This window comes from Amblyraja radiata, chromosome 20, assembly GCF_010909765.2.
Source record: "Amblyraja radiata isolate CabotCenter1 chromosome 20, sAmbRad1.1.pri, whole genome shotgun sequence".
NCBI lineage: Eukaryota > Metazoa > Chordata > Chondrichthyes > Rajiformes > Rajidae > Amblyraja > Amblyraja radiata.
This window is the reverse complement of record NC_045975.1, coordinates 29,012,413-29,038,028: the sequence shown is the minus strand read 5'-3', so window position 1 is coordinate 29,038,028 and position 25,616 is coordinate 29,012,413. Positions and strand designations below refer to the sequence as shown.

Genomic DNA, 25,616 nt, shown 5'->3' with positions numbered 1-25,616 from the left:
GAACTCGTTTTAAGACCCCTTGATGCTAGTTGAAGGTGGTTGCTGGAGGTTGCAGGTAGTGGAAGGTAAGACCTTTTTTTTCACCCAGTTTTATTCCACCTTCCACTAGCTGCAACCTCCGGCAACCACCTTCAACTAGCATCGCAACCGGCTTCGACTAAAAAAATTACCGATTTTTAAAACGGCAACCTATTTTTAGTCGCGGCCGGTTTTTAATAATCGCCGGAACATAGAGGAAGCGGAAACCACTTTCGACCATTTGGGAGACTGACAAAAACCTCTGGGAACCGCACGGAAACCTTGGGTGGGGCGCAAAGTCTCCAGAGGTTTCCGTTCAGGTTTCCTAAGTGGGACAGGGGCACAAAGCTCTACAATATTTTAACATAATTTGTAGACTGTACAAATGTACTCACAATCACTGGGGTATTTACCCAAAACTGCCACAGTGCTCAAATATTTTTTTGGTTTGCAATAAGTTAGTGGCTCTGGTATTAAATTGTTTATTAATTAAAGCAATAATAGATATTGGTCAGTCGTGTCAAAGTAATGTCACTGATTGTTGGTATAGTCATTAAATATTTTGGGTTAAAAATTAGAATTTAACCTGAAAAAGCCTTTTCACTAAATGCAGTTGGTTCTTCACATGGAAGAAGAATTCTGCAAAATCCACTCAAGTCCTTTGCAATTGGCACACACTTGACTTGATGGGCCGAATGGCCTAATTCTGCTACTAGAACTCATGAACCAGTTTTTCCAACCTCAGTTGTACAACTGAGATCCCTAAATGCCAATGATAACGTGCCTAACCGTGCTTGGACAGCAGAGGTGAGGTGTACTTCAACTGTAGGGTGGCACATCTGGCAGAGCTGTTGCCTCACCGTGCCAGAGACCCGGGTTTGACCCTGACCTCGGGTATCTGTCTGTGTGGAGATTGCACGTTCTCCCTGTGTCTGCCTGGGTTTCCTACAGGTGCTCTGATTTCCACCCATAAAATGTCATCTGAAAAGTTGCTAATCATGCCATGTACGTTCTCACCCAAATCATTGATATAGACGACAAACAGCAATGGACTCAGCACTGAATCCTGAAGCACATCAATAGTCACAGGACTAGTCACTTTCTTTCCCCCACATCACTAAACATTGTGGAAGAGCCCATGGCCGACACAGAATGGCACTGGGAGTTCACACCTATATGTGTTGACTTTAGTGGAATTGTCTTGTCATTGTTTGCATTAATCAGGTACTGGCTGTGGTACACAACCAAGACGTACGTTGGTGGAATCGCTCAAAAAGTATATGAACGCCTGAGGAGGTGGCAGGTCAACTTCCTGGCGCGGCAGAGGAAGAGGGATCCAGAGCAAATATTCCTACAGTGCATTCCCAAACACAAGGTATGCCTTAGATAGACAAAAACTGCTGGAGTAACTCAGCGGGTCAGGCAGCATCTCTGGAGGTAAACGATAGATGATGTTTCGGGTCAGGACCATTTTGCAGACATTTTTGCAAACTGACATTTGTGATTTTATGATATCCAAAAATACTTTACACTCATGATGAACTCCTGAAATGTAATCTCTGCTGTAACATGGACAATGCAACATTAAAGGGTCAACTGATATCAGTTAGATGGGTCCCGACCCGAAATGTCGGCTGTCCATTCTGTTCCCAGAAGCTACCTGACCCAATGAGTTCCACCAACAGTGTGTATTGCTCAAGTTTACACCATTTGAAGTCTTGTGTCACCAGGAAGATATTAACTTGATAATACAGTATGAGAGGAGAATGTTGTATGTTCTAATGTGCATTTAATGAAGTCCACCCCGTCCGTGGTGATCACCCCATACACTAGCACTATTCTACACACTAGGGACAAATTACAATTTACAGAAGCCAATTAACCTACAAACATTTTAGACTTTAGAGAAACAGGCCCCACTTCGGCCGACCGAGTCCGAGCTGACCAGCGATCCCTGTACATCAATACTATCCTTCACACTAGGGACAATTTATAAGTTTACCGAAGCTAATTAACCTATAATCCTACACATCTTTGGAGTGTGGGAGGAAACCGGAGCACCTGGAGAAAACCCACGTGGTCACAGGGAGAGCGTACAAGCTCCGTACAGACATAACCTGTAGTCAGGATCGAACCCAGGTCTCTGTCACAGTGAGGCAGAAACTCCACCACTGCTCCACTGCTCCAAGTTGGCTTCACTGTAAATGACCTGTTCATCTGAGCTAGTGCAAAGGAACCAAGAGAGAGTTGAAGGACGTGTGTGAGGATGTAAGTGACGGAGCTACAAGGAGTTAGAGAAGAAAGTGAATTTGACTGATGGGATTGTTCTGCTGGTATCTGTGATGGACCCAGTGAGCTGCATGAACTTGTTCTATGCCATAATAAGTGAGCACACTTGAGACTTTTCATAAGTTCATAACTGACAGGAGCAGAATTAGGCCATTCGGCCCATCAAGTCTACTCTGCCATTCAATCGTGGTTGGTCTATCTTTCCCTCTTAATCCCATTCTCCTGCCTACTCCCCATAACCCCCGACACCCGTACTAATCAAGAATTTATCTATTTCTGCCTGAAAAATATATTTTGTCTTGGCCTCCACAGCCTTCTGTGGCAATGAATTCCACTTTTATTGGGTTCTCTCTATATGACTTTTTATTATGCAGGTTGAGTCTGTTTGCAAGAATTTGCAGAAGAGGTATTGGGGACCCGAGCCATCTGATATTGTCGAAATGTTTGAAGGAGAAGAATTCTTTGCTGGATTTGAAAAGGGAATTGAAATTGTTTCAGGTAAATGCTAATTCAGGGAATTGTGGCTGTTCAATGGATGTGTGAACATTATGTTATACTAGCAACAGTAGTTTGCTTTCAAAACTGCTTTTCTATTAACATGGACACATTTTCAGTTTAAGTTTATTTTATAGAATTATGTGTCCGTCAATTGCAAGTCCATAAGTTCTAGGAGCAGAATTAGGCCACTCGGCCCATCATGTCTACTCCGCCATTTAATCATGGTGGATCTATCTTTCCCTCTCAACCCCATTCTCCTGTTTTCTCCCCATAACCCCTGACAACCTTACTATTCAAGAATCTCTCAATCTTTGCCATAAAAATATACATTGACTTTGCCTCCTCAGCCGTCTGTGGCAATGAATTCCACAGATTCACCACCCACTCCTCACCTTCTTTCTAAAGGTGCGTCCTTTTATTCTGAGGCCACACAGTGTGGAAACAGGCCCTTCGTCAACTTGCTCAACTTGCCCAACTTGCCCACACCGGCCAAAATGTCCCAGCTACACTAGTCCCACCGGCCTGTGTTTGGCCTACATCCCTCTGAACCTGCCCTGTCCATGTACCTGTCTAATTGTTTCTTAAACGTTGCGATTGTACCTGCCTCAACTACCTCCTCCGGCAGCTTGTTCCATACACCCACCCCCCTTGGTGTGAAAAACTTACCCCTCAGATTCCTATTAAATCTCTTCCCCTGCAACTTAAACCTATGTCCTTTGGTCCTTGATTCCCCTAGTCTGGGCAAGGAACTGTGCGCCTACCAGATCTATTCCTCTCATGATTTTATACACTAGACTCTCTAGAGGTCCTACTTTCTCCCACTAGTTGAAACATCCTCTCCACGTCCACTTTATCCAAGTGAACAATTAAACAATGGCATTCCATTAACTGTCATTCACATGTGTTTTAAAACCAAGGGACAGCTGAATATTTATTATATTGGTGTTGTGGAATGATGCAGCCTCTATTGCATAATGTCATGGGCTGATGGGCCTATATCAAGATCACATACTGACAAGCAGGAGAAACAATATTTAAAATATTAGTCCCGATTTGTTGCATTCTAGGATAAATCTAGCACATTCATTTTGAAATGTTGAATGAATAGAAACAATATTTAATATATTATAGACATGAGTTCACAAAATAATATTTTCAAAGCTGCATTAAGAACATATTCCTTGTGATATCGGGGACATTTTTAATTTGACAAAATTATGATGTGCAATTTTGATTAATGAACGAAATACTGAAGTTTGAATGTTTTGTACAATGACAAGGATTGTGTTAGAGTTCATAAAACCACATTGGACCTTTTTTTTCATTTTAATAATACACGCATTTCTACATTAATATTTTTGACAATTTTGAGTTCTGAGATAGTGTACCTTATGTCCCCTACTCTGGCATATAGTCATCTATTACAAAAATGTAAAGGCGAATATTAAAATCATTGTGTCGGAAAGAACTGCTTGCCGATCGTTTCGCCGAACACCTCCGCTCGGTCTGCATTAACCAACCTGATCTCCCGGTGGCTCAGCACTTCAACTCCCCCTCCCATTCCGAATCTGACCTCTTTGTCCTGGGCCTCCTCCATGGCCAGAGTAAGCACCACCGGAAATTGGAAGAGCAGCACCTCATATTCCGCTTGGGCAGTCTGCACCCTAGCGGCATAAACATTGAATTCTCCAATTCCCGGTAGCCCTTGCTGTCTCCTCACCTTCTCAGCTCTCCCTCAGCCCCCGGGCTCCTCCTCTTCCTTTTTCCTTTCTTCTCCCCGCTCCCACCCTACATCAGTCTGAAGAAGGGTTTCGGCCCGAAACGTTGTCTATTTCCTTTGCTCCATAGATGCTGCTGCACCCGCTGAGTTTCTCCAGCACTTTTGTCTACCAAGTGAATAGCAGTAATTGTTGTCCTGTTTTTTAAATATGTTACAAAAATTACAATGAAGGTTGAGAAACACTTGTGAGGTAAAGATAGAAACTGAAACAAGTTAGATGAATTCAGAAAGTAGAATTGTCGAATATGTGCATGATGGTAGAAGGCCATTTGGTCCATGATAGAAACATAGAAAATAGGTGCAGGAGTAGGCCATTCGGCCCTTCGAGCCTGCACCGCCGCCATTCGATATGATCATGGCTGATCATTCAACTCAGTATCCCATCCCTGCCTTCTCTCCATATTCCCTGATCCCTTTAGCCACAAGGGCCACATCTAACTCCCTCTTAAATATAGCCAATGAACTGGCCTCAACTACCTTCTGTGGCAGAGAATTCCACAGATTCACCACTCTCTGTGTAAAAAATGATTTTCTCATCTCAGTCCTAAAAGACTTCCCTCTTATTCTTAAACTGTGACCCCTAGTTCTGGACTTCCCCAACATCGGGAGTAATCTTCCTGCATCTAGCCTGTCCAACCCCTTAAGAATTTTGTAAGTTTCTATAAGATCCCCCCTCAATCTTCTAAATTCTAGCGTGTACAAGCCGAGTCTATCCAGTCTTTCTTCATTGAAAGTCCTGCCATCCCAGGAATCAGTCTGGTGAACCTTCTCTGTACTCCCTCTATGGCAAGAATGTCTTTCCTCAGATTAGGAGACCAAAACTGTACGCAATACTCCAGGTGTGGTCTCACCAAGACCCTGTACAACTGCAGTAGAACCTCCCTGCTCCTATACTCAAATCCTTTTGATGATCCTGATGATTGTACAGGATGGCTCAGAAGTGCAGCTGGTGGAAGCGTTGTCTCACAGCACCTGAGACCCAGATTCCATCCTGATCTCATGTGCTGTGACCATGTGGGTTTCATCCGGGTGCTCCAGTTTCCTCCCACATCCCAAAGACGTAGGTTTGCAGGGCCTCTGTAAATGTCCCCTTGTGGGTAGAGAGGGGTGCAAAAGTGGATTGACGTAGAACTGGTGGGAATGGGTGATCGATGGTCAGCATGGACTGGGTGGGCTGTTTCCATGCTGGGAACATTGATTCATCTTTTGATCAATCTCTCAGATGGGATGGAATTACTAAACCTAATTCAACTAGGTCAGTCCTGAAGGTCAGATCTTCAAACATCTATGCACATTGCAAATATTTTGAGCGTTTCTGCCTCCACCATCCTTCAAAACAATAAGTTTTAGGCCCTTACCATCGTCTGTCATTTTAGTTTCAGAGATGCAGCGTGGAAGCAGGCCCTTCGGCCCACTGCGTCCACACCGACCAGATCTCCCCACATATTAACACTATCCTACATACACTTGGGACAATTCACAATTATATCAAGCCAATTAACCTACAAACCTGTACGTCTTTGGACTGTGGAAGGAAACCGAAGATCTCAGAGAAAGCCCACGCGGTCACGGGGAGACCGTACAAACTCCGTGCAGGCAGCACCCGTAGTCGGGATCGAACCCGGGGCTCCGGCGCTGTAAGGCAGCAACTCTACCGCTGCGCCACCGTGCCGCCCCTTCTGTTGAAAAATGTTTTCCTTAGCTCCACTACAGTCCTTCCGCAGGTTGCTATAAATCTCTGCCCCGTGGTTTTTCACCCATCTGCTGAGGGAACTGGGATCTTCCTCTGCACCTGTAACCCTCACAATTGTATACACATGTATAAACTCACTGCTCAGCCTTGGTAATTATAAAGAAACAACCCCAGCCTATCCATCCTTTCCCCATTGCTGAAGTTTTCCAGTCCTGGCATCATAATTGTCAATCTCCTCCATGCTCTTTCTAGTGGAAACTAAGACCGTTTTAAATGCTGAATCAAGAGAATTAAATTTCACGAATATAAAACGTACTTTTTCAGGGCCAGGGAGGGCATTCTGCCATTATGATTAGAATGCTGTTAAAATGGAGGTACACTTCATTCAGCAAATCTTAACATATTCAAGAATAGATACAAGGAACTGCAGATGCTGGTTTACTCCAAAGTGCTTGAGTCGCTTAGTGGGTCAGGCAGCATCTCTGGAGAACATGGGTAAGTGACTTTTCAGATCAGCTCCCTTCTTCAGACTGATTGTAGGTGAGGTAGGAGAAAGCTAGAAGCAAGGAGGGGCGGGATAAAGCCTGGCAGGTGACATATTCAATCCTTACAATGTTGAGAATGGTACAGAAAGATTCAAAGTTCAGAGCAAATGACTGAATTTATGTTGATTGCATCTCTCAAGATTGAAATATTGTGAAGTACTGCTGACAACAACTTCTGAATTTAATTTCCATGTGCAGATGCCAGAAGTTGCCAATAATTTTACATAAAATTACATCACGCACAGACAGATTCAAGTTTTGGCTCATAGATTCTGACATTACAGAACGGTGCTATTTGTACCTTGTATCGGGAGCAGATGGTTAAGCTTTCTAGACCAGCAACATAACCCCCAGATTCTGATCCTTAGATACAAGATTGAATTCCACTATTGACAGCTGGGGAATTTAACTTCAAGGAATCAACTAAATCCGGAATTAAAGCCCCTTAGAAACGGCAACTGTGAAACAGGATTGTCTTGTAAATCCGGCTGGTGCACTCATGTCCCACAGGAAAGAGAATCACCCACCATTCCCTGTTTAGTTTAGTTTTAGTTTAGAGATACAGCGTGCAAACAGGCCCTTCAGCCCACCGAGCCCACGCCGACCAGCGATCCCCGCACATTAACGCTATCCTACACACACTAAGGACAATATTTACATTTACCAAGTCAATTAACCTACTTCTTCTTCTTCTTCTTCTTGCGTATGGCGTGCACTGCCTAAAGTTGTAGGACAACTTGTTCTTTTTGATCTTATTTGATTGTGCACACCGGGTTGATTGCATTCGTCAAAACAGGGCGGACCACGTGAAGGTTGCAATCTCCCATCCCAATTGAACTACAAACCAGTACATCTTTGGAATGTGAGAGGAAACCGAAGATCTCAGAGAAAACCCACGCAGGTCACGGGAGAACGACAAACTCCGTACAGACAGCACCCGTAGTCGGGATCAAACCCTGGTCTCCGCCACTGCACTTGCTGTAAGGCAGCAACTCTACCGGTGTGCCACCGTGCCGCCTGTTGAAGTGACTCTGGACCAACCTGTATGATTGACTCTCAGCTCCCTCCTTAGCTCGGGAGCAATTAGGACCGGATATTAAATGCCACAATTGTCACTGGTATCCAGATCCCACAAATTAATTATTAAAAAAAGAAGAAAATGGCGATGAGGAGGAATTTCTTTATCCAGAAGATGGTGAATCTGTGGAATTCATTGTCACAGATTTCTGTGGCCAAGACATTGAGTATTTTTAAAGCAGAGATTGATAGGTTCTTGATTAGTAAGAGGGTAAAAGGTTACCTTAATTCCTTTATCTGTATACTGTGGACGGCCCAATTGTAATCATGTATAGTCTTTCCGCTGACTGGGTAGCACGGAACAAAAAGGTTTTCACTACCTTGGTACACGTGACAATAAACTAAACTAAACTTAAAAGTCAGGAGAATGGGGATGAGAGGGAAATATAGATCAGCCATGATTGAATGGCAGTAGACTCGATGGGCCGAATGGCATAATTCTGCTCCTGTGTTTTATGGTCTACTCCAACACTTTGTGCCCTTACTGTCCTTTTGTGTAAAGCAGCATCTGCAGTTTCTTGTTTCTACCCTTGTTTTTTTTGGATGTTAGTTCTATGATTAACATTGTCATAGTGATCAACCACGATCACACTGAATGGTGGTGCTGGCTCGAAGGGCTGAATGGCCCTACTCCTGCACCTATTGTCGATTGACTGATGATTGAAACAGCAACCTTTGCTGACTTAGAGTTTGAACGCAGTCTACGGCAATAAATAACTGAGGTCCCTGTCACACAAAATGCAATATATGTGGCACGTAATCCATGAGGGAAAAAAGTTTTTTCACAAAATATACCATTTAGTTTTGAGACTTTATTGCCCATTTGACAAAATGTTATTAAAATTATCCATGGCCATGGCGTTCTTTCCGATTGTGTGACATGAGACCTTGTGCTGCCTAATTCAAATCACGGTTCATAAATAATTCAGCGACTGCCATACTGTATTACAACATTTCCATGCTGGTGCTTTGTGTCGTATGAGAATGAGGTGACTAAGATACTTTAATTAGCCTGTTGATCAAGAGGAATTTAGCAGTCAAATCATCATGACCACGGCTAGTAATCAGACGTGAGATCGAGGAAAATGTGTGATGACACTCATGATTAATTGTTTGTGTTAATCTTTTAGATCCTGGAGTCGTACAGCACAGACATAGGCCCTTCTGCTCACCACGTTCATGATGTGACCATCTATACTAGTCCCATTTACCAGTAATTAGTCTGAAGCATTCAATACCTAGGTGATTCAAGAGCTTCATAAGATCATAAGTGATAGGAGCAGAATTAGGCCATTTGGCCCATTCAATCATGGCTGATCTATCTCTCCTTCCTAACCCCATCTACTGCCTTCTCCCCATAACCTCTGACACCCATAGGGTGTCACTTCTTAAATCTGAGAAATCTACGAATACACTTCTTAAATGTAAAAGGACACAAAGCGCAGGAGTAACTCAGCAGGACAGGCAGCATCCATGGAGAACATGGATAGGTGACATTTTGGATTGGTGACATTCAAACAGTCTGAAGAAGGGCCTCGACCCAAAACATTACTCCTGAACTTTGTACCCTTTTGTGCAATAATCAGCATCTGCAGTAGCTTGTTTCTACTTTCAAATGTTGTAAGCGTACTTTCCTCCACACCCACTCAAACAGCTTACTCCATAATCCAATGACCTCCTCAGGTAAAAACTTCTTGGCCTTTATCCTGAATCGATGCACTCTAGTTTGAAACACTTTTGATAAAGGGGAAGGTTTCTTACCGTCTACTCAATCCATGCCCCTCATAATTTTGTATACCTCGACCGCTTCTGCTTGAAGGAAAAAAACTCAGCCTATCCAGCTTCTCTCACAACCAAAATGCTCCCTCCCAGGCAACATCCTGATCAATCTCCTCCACAACATCTCCAGCACAACCATGTCTTTCTATAATGTAGCAACCAGAACCACACACAATATGAAACATTGGTAAGGCGTCAGCTGGAAGAAAGTTGTTCCACAACTTTGCTGCTTTTGTATTCTATGCTCATGCTAACAAAGACAAATATCCCGTATGCCTTTGTCACCTATTTATTCCCTTTTGTTCCCGATGTTGGGGCATTCCAGAACCAGGGATAACAGAATCAAGGGGTGTGGGGGGAAAGCAGGAACGGGGTACTGCTTTTGGATGATCAGCCATGATCATATTGAAGGGCTGAATGGCCTACTCCTGCACCTATTTTCTATGTTATCGACTTGGCACCTTCAGAGATCCTTGGACTTGTGCACCAAAGTCTATTCCCTCTGACACTACTATCTGTAAATTGCCCCAAGTGTGTAGGATGCAAAAGTGGGATAACATAGAACTACTGTATAGACGATCAATGGTCGGCATGGAATCGGTGGGCCGGACTTTCCATGCTGTATCTCTAATTTAAAACTAAACCCACTCAGAGATCAAGGATGTAGACAAAAATGCTGGAGAAACTCAGCGGGTGAGGCAGCATCTATGGAGCGAAGGAATAGGTGACATTTCGGGTCGAGACCCTTCTTCAGACCCAAGGATAGAAGGTTTAGAGGGATATGTGCCAATTGTGGCCAATGTGACTAGCTTAGATGGGTCATCCTGTTCGGCGTGATGAGTGTTTCTGTGCTGTAGGGCTCTATGGCCTCACACTTATCTGAATTAAATTCCATCTGCCATGGCTCTGCCCATTTTACCAACTGTTCGCTATCATCCTGTAAATTACGACTATCCTATTCACTATCAACAGAATAAAATGCTCACCAGTTCATTTAAGTCTTACTTTCTTTCAGATCGGCCAGATTGCATAGATGGGAGAATCAGTTTCACCTTTTACTCACATCTGAAGAACAGCAAAGAGGTTTATATCTCCACTCTAGATGACAGGAAAACACAGGCTGTGAAAGGACAGGTGAATGATGCTCCCACTTCTTGGTTAAAATGACTGTAAATCTGCATCTCCATTGATTAGAAACTCAGCTTCTTGCTGATTCAGCATGTTTGCTCTTGATGTCCTGATTCCAGGAAGGTTTCTTCATTTGAATCATTTGCAATGGCTCTGTCGGGGTACCCATCTTGCAGATTTATGAGTTTATTTTCAACTACTTACCGTTGTCGATCAGAACTGACCTGCACTAGAATCACAACTTAATGTCTGCAGACTCTGAACCAAAGCTGCGTATTATGCAGCTTTTTACCATTGTCAGCTTGGTAATGTAATGCAAGGGTAAAGGACCGACATGCACTCTGTGCCCCTGTGGTCACAGGGAGCACGTGCAAACTCCACACAGACAGCACCCTAGGTCGGGATCGAACCCGGGTCTCAGGCGGCATGAGGCAGCGGTTCTGCCAGCTGTGCCACTGTGTTACCCCCACCCCACTTGTGAATGGAGTTTGGATGACTTCCCAATGCTTAAGCAAGTAGTGAGCTGTATCAGAGATTGGCAGCCACAGCCTCAAATAGTCATGAAGCCAGCAAGCTGAGAGCGATCATCACCCTGACCTCTCAAGGCAAAGCAGTCAAAAAATATGTGAAAAACAAACTTAAGGTAGAAAGAGCAAAGAATGTAATCGGAGTGCTGGGTCTTTAATTAGTCTGCTTTCTGGGCAAACAGGGTAAGTGAAACCTGGATGTGCTATGAGTAAACAAGAACTATCATTTTCAAACCAGAAGACTAATGCATGTTGCAGTATTTCTGATGTCTTTAGCGTGAGTTTTGCACTGGAAAACATTGCTGGAGAGAAAGAGAAACTCTCCCAAGCAATGAGATGAATTGCCCAATATGTCTCAGGGCAGCACAGTGGGGCAGCGGTAGAGTTGCTGCCTTACTGCGCCAGGGACCAGGGTTCAATCCTGACCTCGAGTGCATCAATGATTTGGATCCTGACCTCGAGTATACATCAATGATTTTGATGAAGGGATTCAAAGTAACATTAGCAAATTTGCAGATGACACAAAGCTGGGTGGCAGTGTGAATTGTGAGGAGGATGCTATGAGAGTGCAGGGTGACTTGGACAGGTTGTGGGAGTGGGCAGATGCATGGCAGATGAAGTTTAATGCGGATAAATGTGAGGTTATCCACTTTGGTAGCAAAAACAGGAAGGCAGATTACTATCTAAATGGCATCAAGTTGGGAAAAGAGGAAGTACAACGGGATCTGGGGGTCCTTGTACATCAGTCTAAGAAAGTAAGCATGCAGGTACAGCAGGCAGTGAAGAAAGCGAATGGCATGATGGCCTTTATAATAAGAGGAATCGAATATATGAGCAACGAGGTTCTTCTGCAGTTGTACAGAGCCATAGTGAGACCACACCTGGAGTATTGTGTACAGTTTTGGTCCGCTAATTTGAGGAAGGACATTCTTGCTATTGAGGGAGTGCAGCGTAGGTTTACAAGGTTAATTCCCGGGATGGCGGGACTGTCATATGCTGAGAGAATGGAGCAGCTGGGCTTGTACACTCTGAAGTTTAGAAGGATGAGAGGAGATCTCATTGAAACATATAAGATTGTTAAGGGTTTGGACACGCTAGAGGCAGGAAACATGTTCCCGATGTTGGGGGAGTCCAGAACCAGGGGCCACAGTTTAAGAATAAGTAAGCCAACAGAGACGAGGAAACACTTTTTCTCACAGAAAGTGGTGAGTCTGTGGAATTCTCTGCCTCAGATGGCAGTGGAGACGGGTTCTCTGGATGCTTTCAAGAGAGAGCTAGATAGGGCTCTTAAAAATAGCGGAGTCAGGGGATATGGGGAGAAGGCAGGAGCGGGGTACTGATTATGGATGATCAGCCATGATCACATTGAATGGCGGTGCTGGCTCTAAGGGCCGAATGGCCTACTCCGGCACCTATTGTCTATTGTCTATTGCTGTCTGAAAGGAGTTTGTACGTTCTCACTGTGCCCATGTGGGTTTTCACCAGGTGCTCCCGTTTCCACCCACATTCCAAAGACGTGCAGGTTTGTTGGTTAATTGACATTTGTAAATTGTCCCTAGTGTGTAGGATAGTGCTAGTGTACAGGGTGATCAGTGGTCAGTGTGGACTCAGTGGGCCGAAGGGCCTGTTTCCATGCTGTATCCCTAAAAGTCCAAAAAAGTCTTAACAGTAAAACAAGGCTATGAAAAATGTGTAGAAAAGTGCTCTCCTGATAAATCTGATTTTTAGCTGAATAGCTATTTATTTTTGAAGTTGTCTAAATGGATTACTAACCCTAATTGAAAAATATTTATTGAAAGATACAGCTCTTCAGTCAAACAAGTCCACGTCATCACCCGTTGACACTTTTTCATGTTATCCCACTTTCTCATCCACTCCTATACACCAGGAGAAATGTACAGAGGCTGATTGAAGATGATTAACCAAAAGGAAATGCACATTTTGGGATGTGCGAGGAAACAGGAGCACCTAGGCAGTCATAGGGAGAACGTGCAAACTCCACATAGACAGAACCTGAGGTAGGGATCGAACCAGGTCCCTGGCGTTGTGAGACAGCGGCAGCGCCACTGCGATGCTGTGTTTCCTTTCCTAGATTCATCTTGGACCCTGGCGTGCCTGCTCTACGTGGATGCCCATCCAATGATGTACTGTTCAGAAATGTTAGAGTTCTAGCAATACTATTTTCCCTCAGTTAAACAACTCTTTTATTTTGGTGCATTCTTAATCAACATAATAGTACCTCTTCACAATACCCAGTTTTGTACTGCTTCAGGCTAAATGGAATATTCATTAAGTTTCCCTCCACCATTCCTAGCTCAGGAGAATCAGCTTTAATTTAATGGCAATTTTTCATTTCATATTTCAACCAATTTTAAAAATATTTTTTTTAACACTTTGTGGGGAGGGGAATGTTATTTTGTTTACATGTATAGAGGTCTAGACATTGGTTCAATAACATCCATGCATGTAAGACGACTTTCAATGGAGAAAGGAACTGCAGATGCTGGTTATACTGAAGATAGACACAAAGGCTGGAGTAACTCAGCCTCTCAGGAGAAAAAAGTTTTGTATCGGAACCCATCTTCAGACCCAAGACTTTAACCTGAGTCAGATCTTATTAGCTGTCGTTTCTGGGTGATGTTACAAACTTGGTGAGTGATAGTGCCCACAAGAAACATGCTGTAGAGGGTAATGGAGGCTCTCCAGAGGTACAGGTCCTCCCTGGGTAACAACCATTCAGCTTATGGGTAGTCCGTACATATGAACGAGCATGTATGGTGGATTTGCTGGTGGCTGTAGGGCTGTAGGCATTGTTTGCTGAGTAGGGACTCATTTTGTGGTGATAACATTGCATCTTGTAGAGAAGCGATTGATTTAAACAGCCTTTACTGAATCCGTTGGTCAAGATGTAGACTCATACATCGGCGAGACCAAACGTAGACTGGGCGATCGTTTTGCTGAACACCTTCGCTCAGCCCGCCTGAACCTACCTGATCTCCCGGTTGCTGGACACTATAATTCTCCTTCCCATTCCCACACCGACCTTTCAGTCCTAGGTCTCATTGTCAGAGTTAGGTTAAACGCAAATTGGAGGAACAGCATCTCATATTTTGCTTGGGCAGCTTACAGCCCAGTGGTATGAATATTGATTTCTCTCACTACAGGTAGTCCCGGCATTGCCTCTCTCTCTCTATCCCTCCCCCACCCAAGTCGCACTAGCTTCTCGTTTTCACGTAACAAACAGCTAACAATGGTTAGGATCCTCCTTAAGACTGATGAATAAAAAGGTCCTGAATCAATACGTCATCTGTACATTTCCTTACGTGGATATACCCTGACTCACTGAGTTTCTTCAGCAGTTTGTGTTTTGCTTCTATTGTTAGTCATTGATGAAGCAGAGGCAGTTTAGACCAGTTCACCCACTGGCTCCTATTCTGATTTCAGTCATAACACGACTTGCATGAAAATTATTTTGCTGCGCTTAAATTTTAGATGGTGTTCTTTTGTAAATCTAGAGGTATTTATACATTGCTGGTAGATCATCCATTTTTCAAAAAGTTCAAAAGTTATAAGAGCGGGCATTAGGCCATTCGGCCCATCAAGTCTACTCTGCCATTCAATATTGGCTGACCTACCATTCCCTCTCAACCCCATGCTCCTCCCTTCTCCCCATACCCCCTGGCACCCGTACTATTCATGAATCTGTCAATCTCCACCTTAAAACTATCCATTGACTTGGCCTCCACAGCCTTCCATGGCAAAGACATTCCACAGATTCACCAGACTCTGACAAAATCAATTCCTCATCTTCTTTCTAAAGGTACGTCCTTTTATTCTGAGGCTATAGCCTCTGGTCCTAGACTCTCCCACTACTAGAAACATCCTCTCCACATCCACTCTATCCAGGCCTTTTACTATTTGGTAAGATTCAATGATGTCCCCCCTCACCTTTTAAACACCAGTGAGTACAGGCCCAGTGCCATCAAATGCTCATCATATGTTAACCCAATCATTCCTGGGGTCATTCTCGTAATCCTCCTCCGACACCAGCACATCCTTCCTCAGATATGCGGTCTGACCAGTGACGTATAAAGCCTCAGCATTACATCTCTGTTTTTATATTCTCGTCCTCTCGAAATAAATGCTATCATTGCATTTGCTAGTGTGAAAATATTTTATCTTCAGATCTATGGTGAGGATTATGAAATAACTCAAACTGATCTTCTGTTTTTGTTTGTGCCACAATATTAAGTGATTACAGCCCTGTTTGCGTGTACGTGCGAGAGAGAGAGAGTCGGTAAAGGGTGGGGGTAAATGCTTGTCCATATTTGAGGGGAATATGGATCTGACGGTCAATGTTTCAGCCGTGTGGAGATTTGTTTATTCATTGTGGTTCCCAGTAATAGCTGAAACTGCTTTTTGATTGTCATGGATTGCTGCTCTACAAATTAACAATTATACTGCTCCCTCCCACAGCGGGGCTTTGTTTCAGCCCTTTTCTTCATGATTGCTCTTAAATTTTTAAATTGTTATGCCACCCTGAGGCAGTGCAAGCTAAATGTAAAATAGCCAGACTTCAGTTAATATCTCAGCATCATTTTGATCCTTTCTTTCTAACAGAAACCGAGCATTTGTTATCCTCGGGATGGTCATTAATTATTTGGTAATGTGAAATGTGAGTCACTTGTCATCAGGGCGACACGGTGGCGCAGCAGTAGAGTTGCTGCCTTACAGAGCTTTCAGCGTCAGAGACCCCGGTTCGATCCCAACTACGGGTGCTGTCTATACAGAGTTTGTACGTTCACCTCGTGACCGCGTGGGTTTTCTCTGAGATCTTCGGTTTCTTCCCACACTCCAAAGACATACAGGTATTAAGGTTAATTGGCGTAAATTGTTCCTAGTGTGTTTAGGGTAGTGTTAATGTGCGGGGATCGCTGGAGGGTGCGATCTCAGTGGGCTGAAGGGACTATATCTCTAAACTAAATATTTCACATTTCCACTTGATTACTATCCTCAGTGGAAATAACAGGTCATTAACTTTTGGGCCTTCGCTTAGGGCAGAGATTAGTTTAGTTTAAGGATACAGCATGGAAACAGACCCTTCAACCCACCGAGTGCATGCCAACCATCGATCACTCGTTCACACACGTTCTGACTTATCCCACTTTCACATTTAATCCCTACACACTCCACACTTCCTGTAAACCCACGCGGTGACAGGGAGAATGTGCATTTTCGGTTCAGCACCGAGGTCAGGATCGAACCCGCGTCTCTAGCACTGTAAGGCAGCAGCCCTACCAGCTGCTCCACCATCCCACCCAAGTAGGTGGGCTATAAACTATAATAGATCACCCTGCCTTGCTGAGAACTATCTTGGCCACACCTGCAGCTACTAGTAGATTGCCAATTGATAATATTGAACCAATCTGCCAGCCCCAACATAGCTACATTGCAACACAAACCACGGCCTAACAGATGTAATGGGCATATTACCAATCTTCATTCTAGGTTTCCTTTTACCGAGGATCCTTACCATCAAATATACCTGAAGAGGCTGCGAGGAAGCGGAAAGGACCAGATTCGATGTGGCTGGCCACTTTGCCAATCAAGTTGCCAGTAAGTCGACCTAGTTTTTGGATGTTTTCCATTCCACTTCAGGCAACTGAAGCTAAAATTAGAACTGGCAACAATCGGACATGTATTTTAATTGAGAAAGACAGATGTTCACTTGACCTTTTACAGTACAGTGCAGGAATGACTAGACAGTCCAGTGGCTGTTCTTGTATTTACTGATAAGGCAGCCACTGCCGAAGTTTGCCAAATGCAATGAATGGTCAGGATTACTGTTTGTCAGGTGGTTGAGAGAGTATAATTAGGCACAATTTTCTTCAATCATCGTCTAGAATTCCAACTACATAGCACTTTTGTTTTGTCAGTGATAAACATATCTAAGATGATTTATTTTTTCCAGAATGAAATGTAATTATGATGGTGACTGAGTCAATCCGCAAAACCTAGGAAATTCCATTGGGCACTTCTTGTCTCTGATTGTGATGACACGTTTCCTCCATTGGACACACCTGTGATGATGCCATTTCCTGTGTAATGCTCATTAAAGCATGCCTCGGAAAAATCAGTTCATGCAGTCCTGAAGTATCCTGTCTTTAAGGATTTTCAGTCCAACTAAGGTTTAGTTCTGCTTATTCTGCACACTAGGGTAATTTACAGAGACCAATTAACCTACAAACCCGTGCATCTTTGGGATATTGGGAGGAGACCGGAGCACCCGGAGGAAACCCTTCAGGTATATTCAAAGGGTGAGGCCTGAGCAGGTCCTATCCTGCACTCGGAACCGGGCTCAAGGAGAATAACCAGTTTATTTAGTAAACCACAGGTGATCCTCCGAACATCCTTGCCCACATCCATGCTTCCAACCTTCCCCCCACAGTCACAGGCTCCACTCTGACCCACACCATCACTTCACAACCGGTCAATGGCCCCAACACTTCCAATCAAATGATCCTCTCCCCTTCCCTCACCTCTCCCCACAATTCACTTCCTGTTCCCTACCCCTCAGCTTTGCCAATGGTCTCAGGCACCACTAAGCTTCCAAGTGAGTGGTGCGCGAGTGGAAGTCATTCACACACCACACAGTGATTGATTAATAAACCACTGCAGGTTTATTTGTAGTTCACAGTGTTTAAACCTTATCCTTAGTTTGAGTTTGATTGTATTTATGTAGACTATTATCTGATCTGGATAGCATGCAAAACAAAGGTTTTCACTGTTTGTCGATACATGTGACAATAATAAATCTCAACGTAAACTCAATCCCTAGCACTGCAATAGTGAAACAAGTCATTTAATTAATTTAATTAATCCCTCTGAGGTGATGGTGACATGGTGTTTTCTCGGCACTGCAACAAAATGCTAAGCTATTTTATGTCTGAGATTCCAGAGAGGGGGACATTCTAACGTTTGTCACCTATACCTTTTCTCCAGATATGACCCACTGAGTTACTCCAGATTTTTGTGTTGATCATCAGTTTAAACCAGCATCTGCAGTTCGTTCCTACACATAACATTCTAACTCTTATCTACCGACTGCTAACAACATATCTCTTTGCCGAGAGTTTACATTTTTCACACAGAGAGTGGTGAATCTGTGGAATTCTCTGCCACAGAGGGTAGTTGAGGCCAGTTCATTGGCTATATTTAAGAGGGAGTTAGATGTGGCCCTTGTGGCTAAAGGGATCAGGGGGTATGGAGCGAAGGCAGGTACGGGATACTGAGTTGGATGATCAGCCATGATCATATTGAATGGCGGTGCAGGCTCGAAGGGCCAAATGGCCGACTCCTGCACCTATTTTCTATGTTTCTATGTTTCATGTTAGAAGCATTTAAAGTTTTTTTAAAGCACAATTTACTTCCTACAGAAACAGAAAACAAGACTTCATAATGAGTCAAGAAAGGAATCATCATATCCACCATTAAATCTAGGTGATGAAGGTGAGACTATATTACCTTCTAAATACTAATATTTTGATTTTCTTTTTGTGTTTGTCTCAGTATTAGGCAATGAAACATGTTTTATACTTTGGCTGTCCTATATTTGTCAGCTCTGGTGATTCTCAGAACAAGGACCTTTGCATTAACATCCTTAGAAAGAGCTTTACTCTGGCAGTGTCTGGGTTCTGATATCTTCATTCTATTCCATCTCAACATCCCAATAACAATGATATTAGTGAAAGCTATTCAATTACCTGCGGATATCTTAGTGCCTTCTCTTCTTCCTCCAAATATAGACCTTATTTTTTAATAAGAATCCAGTCCACAAATTCTACTGATATGTGTAAAACAGAAGGTGAAATTGTGAACACTGTATGCATTGGGGTGGAAGATTATAACCTTCACATGGTCCGCCCTGTTTCGACGAATGCAATCAACCCGGCGTGCACAATCAAATAAGATCAAATAGAACAATTTGCACTACAACTTTAGGCAGTACACGCCATACGCAAGAAGAAGATAGATAGATCCTTTAATAATCCTTTACAGGAAATTACAGTGCCACAACAGCTTCAAGACAGACATAACACCACACATTTCCTCAGATAGCTTCCATACTTAATAAGTTAAAATACAATGAATGAATACTAAAAGACTGTATGCATTGTGATCTTCCTGATTAAGTCCTCTGCATCATCTGATGTGCAAAGAGCCAGAGCCAAATATACAGTCCACCAGGATGCCAAATCTGTGATTTTCATTCATAATTGCGATGCCTAATTCATTTAGGTCCATTTGAAGTTTAAATTTATTCCACAATATCTCTCCATCTGCCCCCCCCCCCCCCCCCCCCCCCCAGCAATGGCCCATCCAGAAGCTCTGACCCCAAACTCTCTACATTTTAACCCCATTCTTAATTGCAACCTCCCTCCTCATCCCTGATCTGCAGGCAATCACAACTTCATCAGCCTCATTTCCCGTATTACCCCAACGCAACCCGTTGGTCCTGATTTACAGCGCACCCCATCCCTTCATCGAAAGCCTGATCCAGACCCACACCCTGACTGCTTTCCACTGCAACAGCAGGACAAATTGGGTAGCAGCTTACGAGTGTGTCCGAGATGGAAGGTTTGTTCTGCTGTGTCCGAAGGCCTTGCGTGCAGTAACATTCATTGTCCACTGTACACTGCCCATTTCATGCATTATAACAAGCGCCAAATAATTTCCAGGCCTCTGATTTCAGTAGAAGTCCAGTGTTGTCTGGTATGGGCATATGTACGTATGTATTTCTCCCTTTAGTGTGTTTTGAGGAAGTGGACGTTTTCACCCATTTGGATCATGATGCCGGTTTTGAGATGCTTGGTTGGTTACTATGTCCGTGATGCAACCTTTGGTCCAGAATTGGCAGCATCATGCACTCTTCCTGACATTGCCTGCTCCTCACATGGATAGATCTGGTCAATGTCCTTCATCAGTGCTTGCGTGGTGAAGTATTTCTGTTGCTGTTGGCTAGCATGGAGCAACTCTGTTTAGTCTTGGAAGTTGCCCGATGCGTTGGAACTGTGCGCATGATCATTGGCTCAGTGATGGGAGGGTGAATGGGAGTAGATATTGGAAGGTGACACAGATAATGGGGGGTAGAGATAAAGAACGTAATAAGAAACCTTTAACCCATAACACGGTGTAATAAACTGGAAGGCATGACTTAAAGGTTGAGAGGGGGTCTGAGGAGGAATTTATTTTTACCCAGTGGGTGGTAGGAATCTAGAAAGCAATGCTTAAGTAGGTGGTTGAGACAGGTACTCTCAAGACACAAGAAATATCTGGACATGCATTTGGATCGTTTTGGCATAAACGTCAGTGAAGCAAGTGCTGGTGAATGGGATTAGTATAGATGGCCTATCGATGGTTATTTAACCCAGCCTTCCTGTGCAGTATGAATGAGTCTCTTTGAGGAGCAGACCACACAGATTGCTTCATGATTTTTTGCATGTTGTTCTAACTAGATTCTTGTTTTATGATTGGACAGAGACTGGCTACCTGACTGAAGTGAATCTTTTGAGTATTGCAAGAAGGATCGGGCCAGAATGGCAGAACATTGGAATAAATCTCGGTTTAACCTACTCACAATTGGAAAGAATAGCCCACAATCACAGGTGAGAGAGACATTTATTGCGTGTGTCAATCCCTTGATTTGGTGTTTTGATCCCGATATCGTGATGGTTGGCCTGATTAATTCATAAAACACCAGCAACAACCGATCATTGTGCATATTTATGATTTAACGTCATATTAGTAGGACAACAGTGGCACAGCAGTAGAGCTGCTGCCTTACAGCAGCAGAGACTCTGGTTTGATCCTGACTAAAGGTGCTGTCTGTAGGGAGTTTGCACGTTCTCCTCGTGTCCGCATGGGTTTTCTCCAGGTGCTCCGGTTTCCTCCCAAGTTCCAAAGACGTGCACTGTATCTCTAAAGTACTAAAAACACAAGCATGGATAAATCCCACATGGTATTCGTTTACAGCAAGTTACACATTTCACCCTTTAGTTACACAATTTGTTTGACCTTGAAACACCTCTGGTTGACCTTGAACTGATCTTGAATGGATAGAGCCGCTACCTCATCACGCCAGAGACCCTGGGTTCTATCCTGACCTCGGGTACTGTCTTTATGGAGTTTATACGTCCTTGCTATGACCAAATTTTCTCTAGGTTCCTCCCACATCCCAGAGATGTTTGTGCGTATTTGTAGGTTAATTGGCCTCTGTAAATTGTCCTGAGTGTGTGGGGAGTGGATGAGAAAGTGGAATAACATAGAGCCAGTGTGATTGGGTGATCGCTGGTCGGCGTGGACTGGCTGAAGGGCCAGTTTCTGTGCTGTATCTCCAAACTAAAACTTAATGTACTAGTTACCTCACTGCTATACTTCCCATGGCTACAGGTAAAGCTATACTGCACCAGGACGGAGCTACCACTTGGACCAGCCAAGATCTTCCCACTTACCTCCCTTCATTTTCTAAATCTTACAGTTTTCTCCACACTGATCATTGACTCGGAGCAGATGCGACAGAGCAATGTAAAGCCACGTTGTGTGATGCCACTTTATTTGAAGTGACATTAATTAATCCAGTATCCACTGGAAAACTATGAGGATCCCATGGGATATGGGATATCTTTAGTATCATGTGCGACATCAGTTGAAGGTTTGACTCATTGAAAGTGTTGCCTCATGTTGTTTTGAAAGGAAAATGGAGACAGCAGATGATTTATGGAACAATGGACAATTGGAAACTAAATACTCGATGAAGTAATGCTCATCCTATATCATCCATAACCTTAATGAATATAATTTGACCTTCACAATGGCTATTAGTCTTTCCATAGTCTTTCTTACTGCGGCACAGAAGGACACCATTCAACCCATCAAATCCATGCTGGCCCCGCAGAAAAACAGTCCATTAGATTATTCTCTTTCTGCCCAGGGCCAGCACCTTATTCTGTGCCCTCAATTATGAACTATGGGCTGCCTTTAGCTGCACTGTTTATGTTTTTTGCACCAGTATTGGGGTTATTAATTTATAATTATTTTTGTTTATTTTATATTTAAGTATATTGTATTAAGCTAAATTAATAGTAAGAATTTCATTATTCCGTTGTCGGGGCATGACAATTGAACACGCTTGACTCATTTGTCCATCAACTCTCCTTTGGTACTTTGTTGTTGTTGTTGTTGTTGTTGTTGTTGTTGTTGTTGTTGTTGTTGTTGTTGTTGTTGTTGTTGTTGTTAAGGGAGAATTAACAGCAGTGAATTAATTTATCAGCAATTCTTTGGGATGAAACTGGCGTATTCGGGAAAACCCTCAAATTCATGAAAAGAACATTCGAGTTCCATGCAGATAAAATGTGGTCAGAATCAAACCCTGGACCCTGAAGCTGGGGACAACAGTACTGACAACTGTGCAACAATGTCCGCTAGCCTGCCCTCCATTCAACGATGACCTTGATCTAATTCACAAACCTTGAGGAAGCTGTAAACATTATTTTTCCCTTGGACATATTGAAATTATTGTGTTACTTTGCCCTCGTCTATGAAAATGTTTTTGTGTTTAGACTTTAGAGATGCAGTGTGGAAACAGGCACTCTTGTCCACGGAGTCCACACCAAGCAATGATCACTAGTTGTATCCCACACACTAGGGACAATTTACAGAAGCCAATTAACCTACACACCAGCACATTTTGGAGTGTGGGAGGAAGCGCCCGAAGAAAATTCAGTCACAGGGAGAATGTACAAACTCCATACAGACAGCATTGGTAGTAAGGATTGATCCCGGGTCTTTGGCACTGTAAGGCAACAACTCTCCCACTGCGCCACTGTGGTGCCCTTTGAGCATGAAGTTAGTTTTGTAATTAATGTGATCTTTTGTAATCAGGGGAGATATTTCCTTTTAAGTGGCTTTATTTGCTAAAATAAGTCAGGGTCTACAATAAACTTGCATTTATCAAATCCGAAAGGTGTTACACTGTTTAATTATTTCCTTGTGAATCTTCGGTCTTTTTAGAAACATAGAAACATAGAAAATAGGTGCAGGAGTAGGCCATTCGGCCCTTCGAGCCTGCACTGCCATTCAATATGATCATGGCTGATCATCCAACTCAGTATCCTGTACCTGCCTTCTCTCCATACCCCCTGATACCTTTAGCCACAAGGGCCACATCTAACTCCCTCTTAAATATAGCCAATGAACTGGCCTCAACTACATCTGTGGCAGATCACCCATTTTATATTCTTTATGTACACTTTAATTGTTTCACTGTTTATCTTCAGTCATTTAGCACAATAGTAATGTAGTTTCTCTTGTCCGTGCTATCTGAACCTTCTGCCGGGGAGCACAAAAGTGCTGAAAGTAATTAGCTTATCTTCCACCTTGACCACCCCCCCCACCTTCCTCCTCATCTCCCCACAAGTAGATATGCTGCAAACAGCAGAAGAATGGAAATCAGGCCAATGTTCAGCAGTTGCTATAGTCCAGAAAAAGTCAGAACTTTCAGCCTTGTTGGAAATTGCCTGCAAAGGAAATGTTATTTAAACCAGCCCTTGTCTTGTCTTTCCAAAACATTATTTCAATTCCTTCAGGGACGACCTGGGCAAGCAAATCCTGGAGATGCTCTTTACATGGGCACGCTGCAATGCAAATGTCTCAGGCTGCATCAGTCATCTCATTGAAGCGATGAAGGAGAGCGACCGGGAAGATATCGCGGAGGAAATACACAGTATAATTGAACTTGGCAAGAAGAAGTACCGCGAGTCCATTTATCGAGTTGGACTGAGCCAGGAAAGCAGCAATGAAGATTCAGCCATTGCAATGGTCTAACCGTGAAGGCACTGGTCTTCGATCGCAGATCAATGAAAATGCATTGAACCTTTGGTGATGGTGCTACAGGAGTTGTTAACTCCTGAATTAGAATTTTATTCAATATTTATTTTTGATGGAAGTCAGTGTCAAGGAGCGTAGTGAACTCTTGGGAGTTCTATTGGAAAATTGCATCACAAATTTCTGGGTTTGTATTTTATGTAAATATAGAGAAGGCTTCAAGACTGAACACAAAATTTGAAGCGATGAGCAATTTACAATATTATTTCAATTGGAGTGAAGAGCCCTTTATTTCACTGATTGTTTGATTGATACTTTATTGTCACTTACTAGCACTGGAACAAACTGTCCACCTTAAATCTACATCAAAGATTTACTCCATCAGAATCTGCTAGTCAAAGCCCTTCCTGTTCCCCATGCAATTTTGGTAGAAGGAGTGTTTTCCCATTTAGAAACACAAGTCTTTGCATTGTGAGTTTCCTAGTACAGTATTGCCGAACTCTGATGAATGGGTACGGTCTGAAATTCTGGCAGATCGGGTTGCTATGAGGCAGTGACAAACCAGGAAGAGAACTTGGCAACACCACACAATGTCCGCCTTCTTACATTGCAGGCGTCATGTTAATGCTTCCTCCCTAAAGCTTGGCTTTTTTAGATGAATGTTGTACTTCACAGTTTAGCAGGCCCATATAGAATAACTAAATTAGTAAGAAAGTGAGTTCTTATTGAATTGTTGAAGTTTTAAAACTTTTATGTGTGCCCAAAGTTTTAAAACTTCCAGCAGCAATCCCTATCGACTGCTAATCTCCAGGTCTGATTGCATTACACAATCCCTATGGACTGCTAATCTCCAGGTCTGAGTGCATTGCACAAGTGTGATTTTTTTTTACCCTTCTTTTTCAACCTTTGTGCCCTTGCTGAGGGTGATTGACAACAGATCTTTCTAACTGTTGCAGAAACTTAGCCACTTGCACAGAAGTTCACAACCACACAGTTTTTGAAACTTATAGCTGCTGGCATCCATAGCAAATGATAGACCAGGAATAAATCTTTGATAAGCAAATAATTATTCATTTAAAAGTTGAACTCCCACGTACTAGAATGGGTTGTTCCTTTCCAATATGTGGTAGGGTGTCATCATGGTCATTCCAGATAACTAGGACACCTGTATAAAAGCTTTTTTACAAACATATTTCCTCTAATATTAACACCTGTATTCATGCATTCCTGCACCACTCTCTTTCACACAGCGCTGGAGTAGCTCAGCGGCTCAGGCTCTCTGACACACTGAGTTACTCCAGCATTCTGTGTCTTCTTTTGTAAACTAGCATCTGCACTACCTTGTTTCTGCCACTCTCTTTTACTTTGCCCCATTATCTCTTTTCTTATCTAATTCAATC

The 25,616-nt window shown here is 43.1% G+C and overlaps 1 protein-coding gene across 2 annotated transcripts in view; it reads left to right on the top strand.

Moving 5' to 3' along the window:
* pidd1 (p53-induced death domain protein 1) overlaps positions 1-24,960 on the top strand; it is a 56,054-nt gene extending 31,094 nt beyond the window's left edge. For both annotated transcript variants that reach the window (XM_033039167.1, XM_033039166.1), the window contains exons 11-17: positions 1,243-1,393; positions 2,682-2,805; positions 10,695-10,813; positions 16,843-16,950; positions 18,771-18,843; positions 20,873-20,999; positions 23,979-24,960. In XM_033039167.1, the coding sequence (XP_032895058.1) occupies positions 1,243-1,393; positions 2,682-2,805; positions 10,695-10,813; positions 16,843-16,950; positions 18,771-18,843; positions 20,873-20,999; positions 23,979-24,216 (940 nt within the window). In that variant the 3' untranslated portion in view covers positions 24,217-24,960. The remainder of the gene's footprint in view (positions 1-1,242; positions 1,394-2,681; positions 2,806-10,694; positions 10,814-16,842; positions 16,951-18,770; positions 18,844-20,872; positions 21,000-23,978) is intronic.
* Positions 24,961-25,616: the final 656 nt, after the last annotated feature.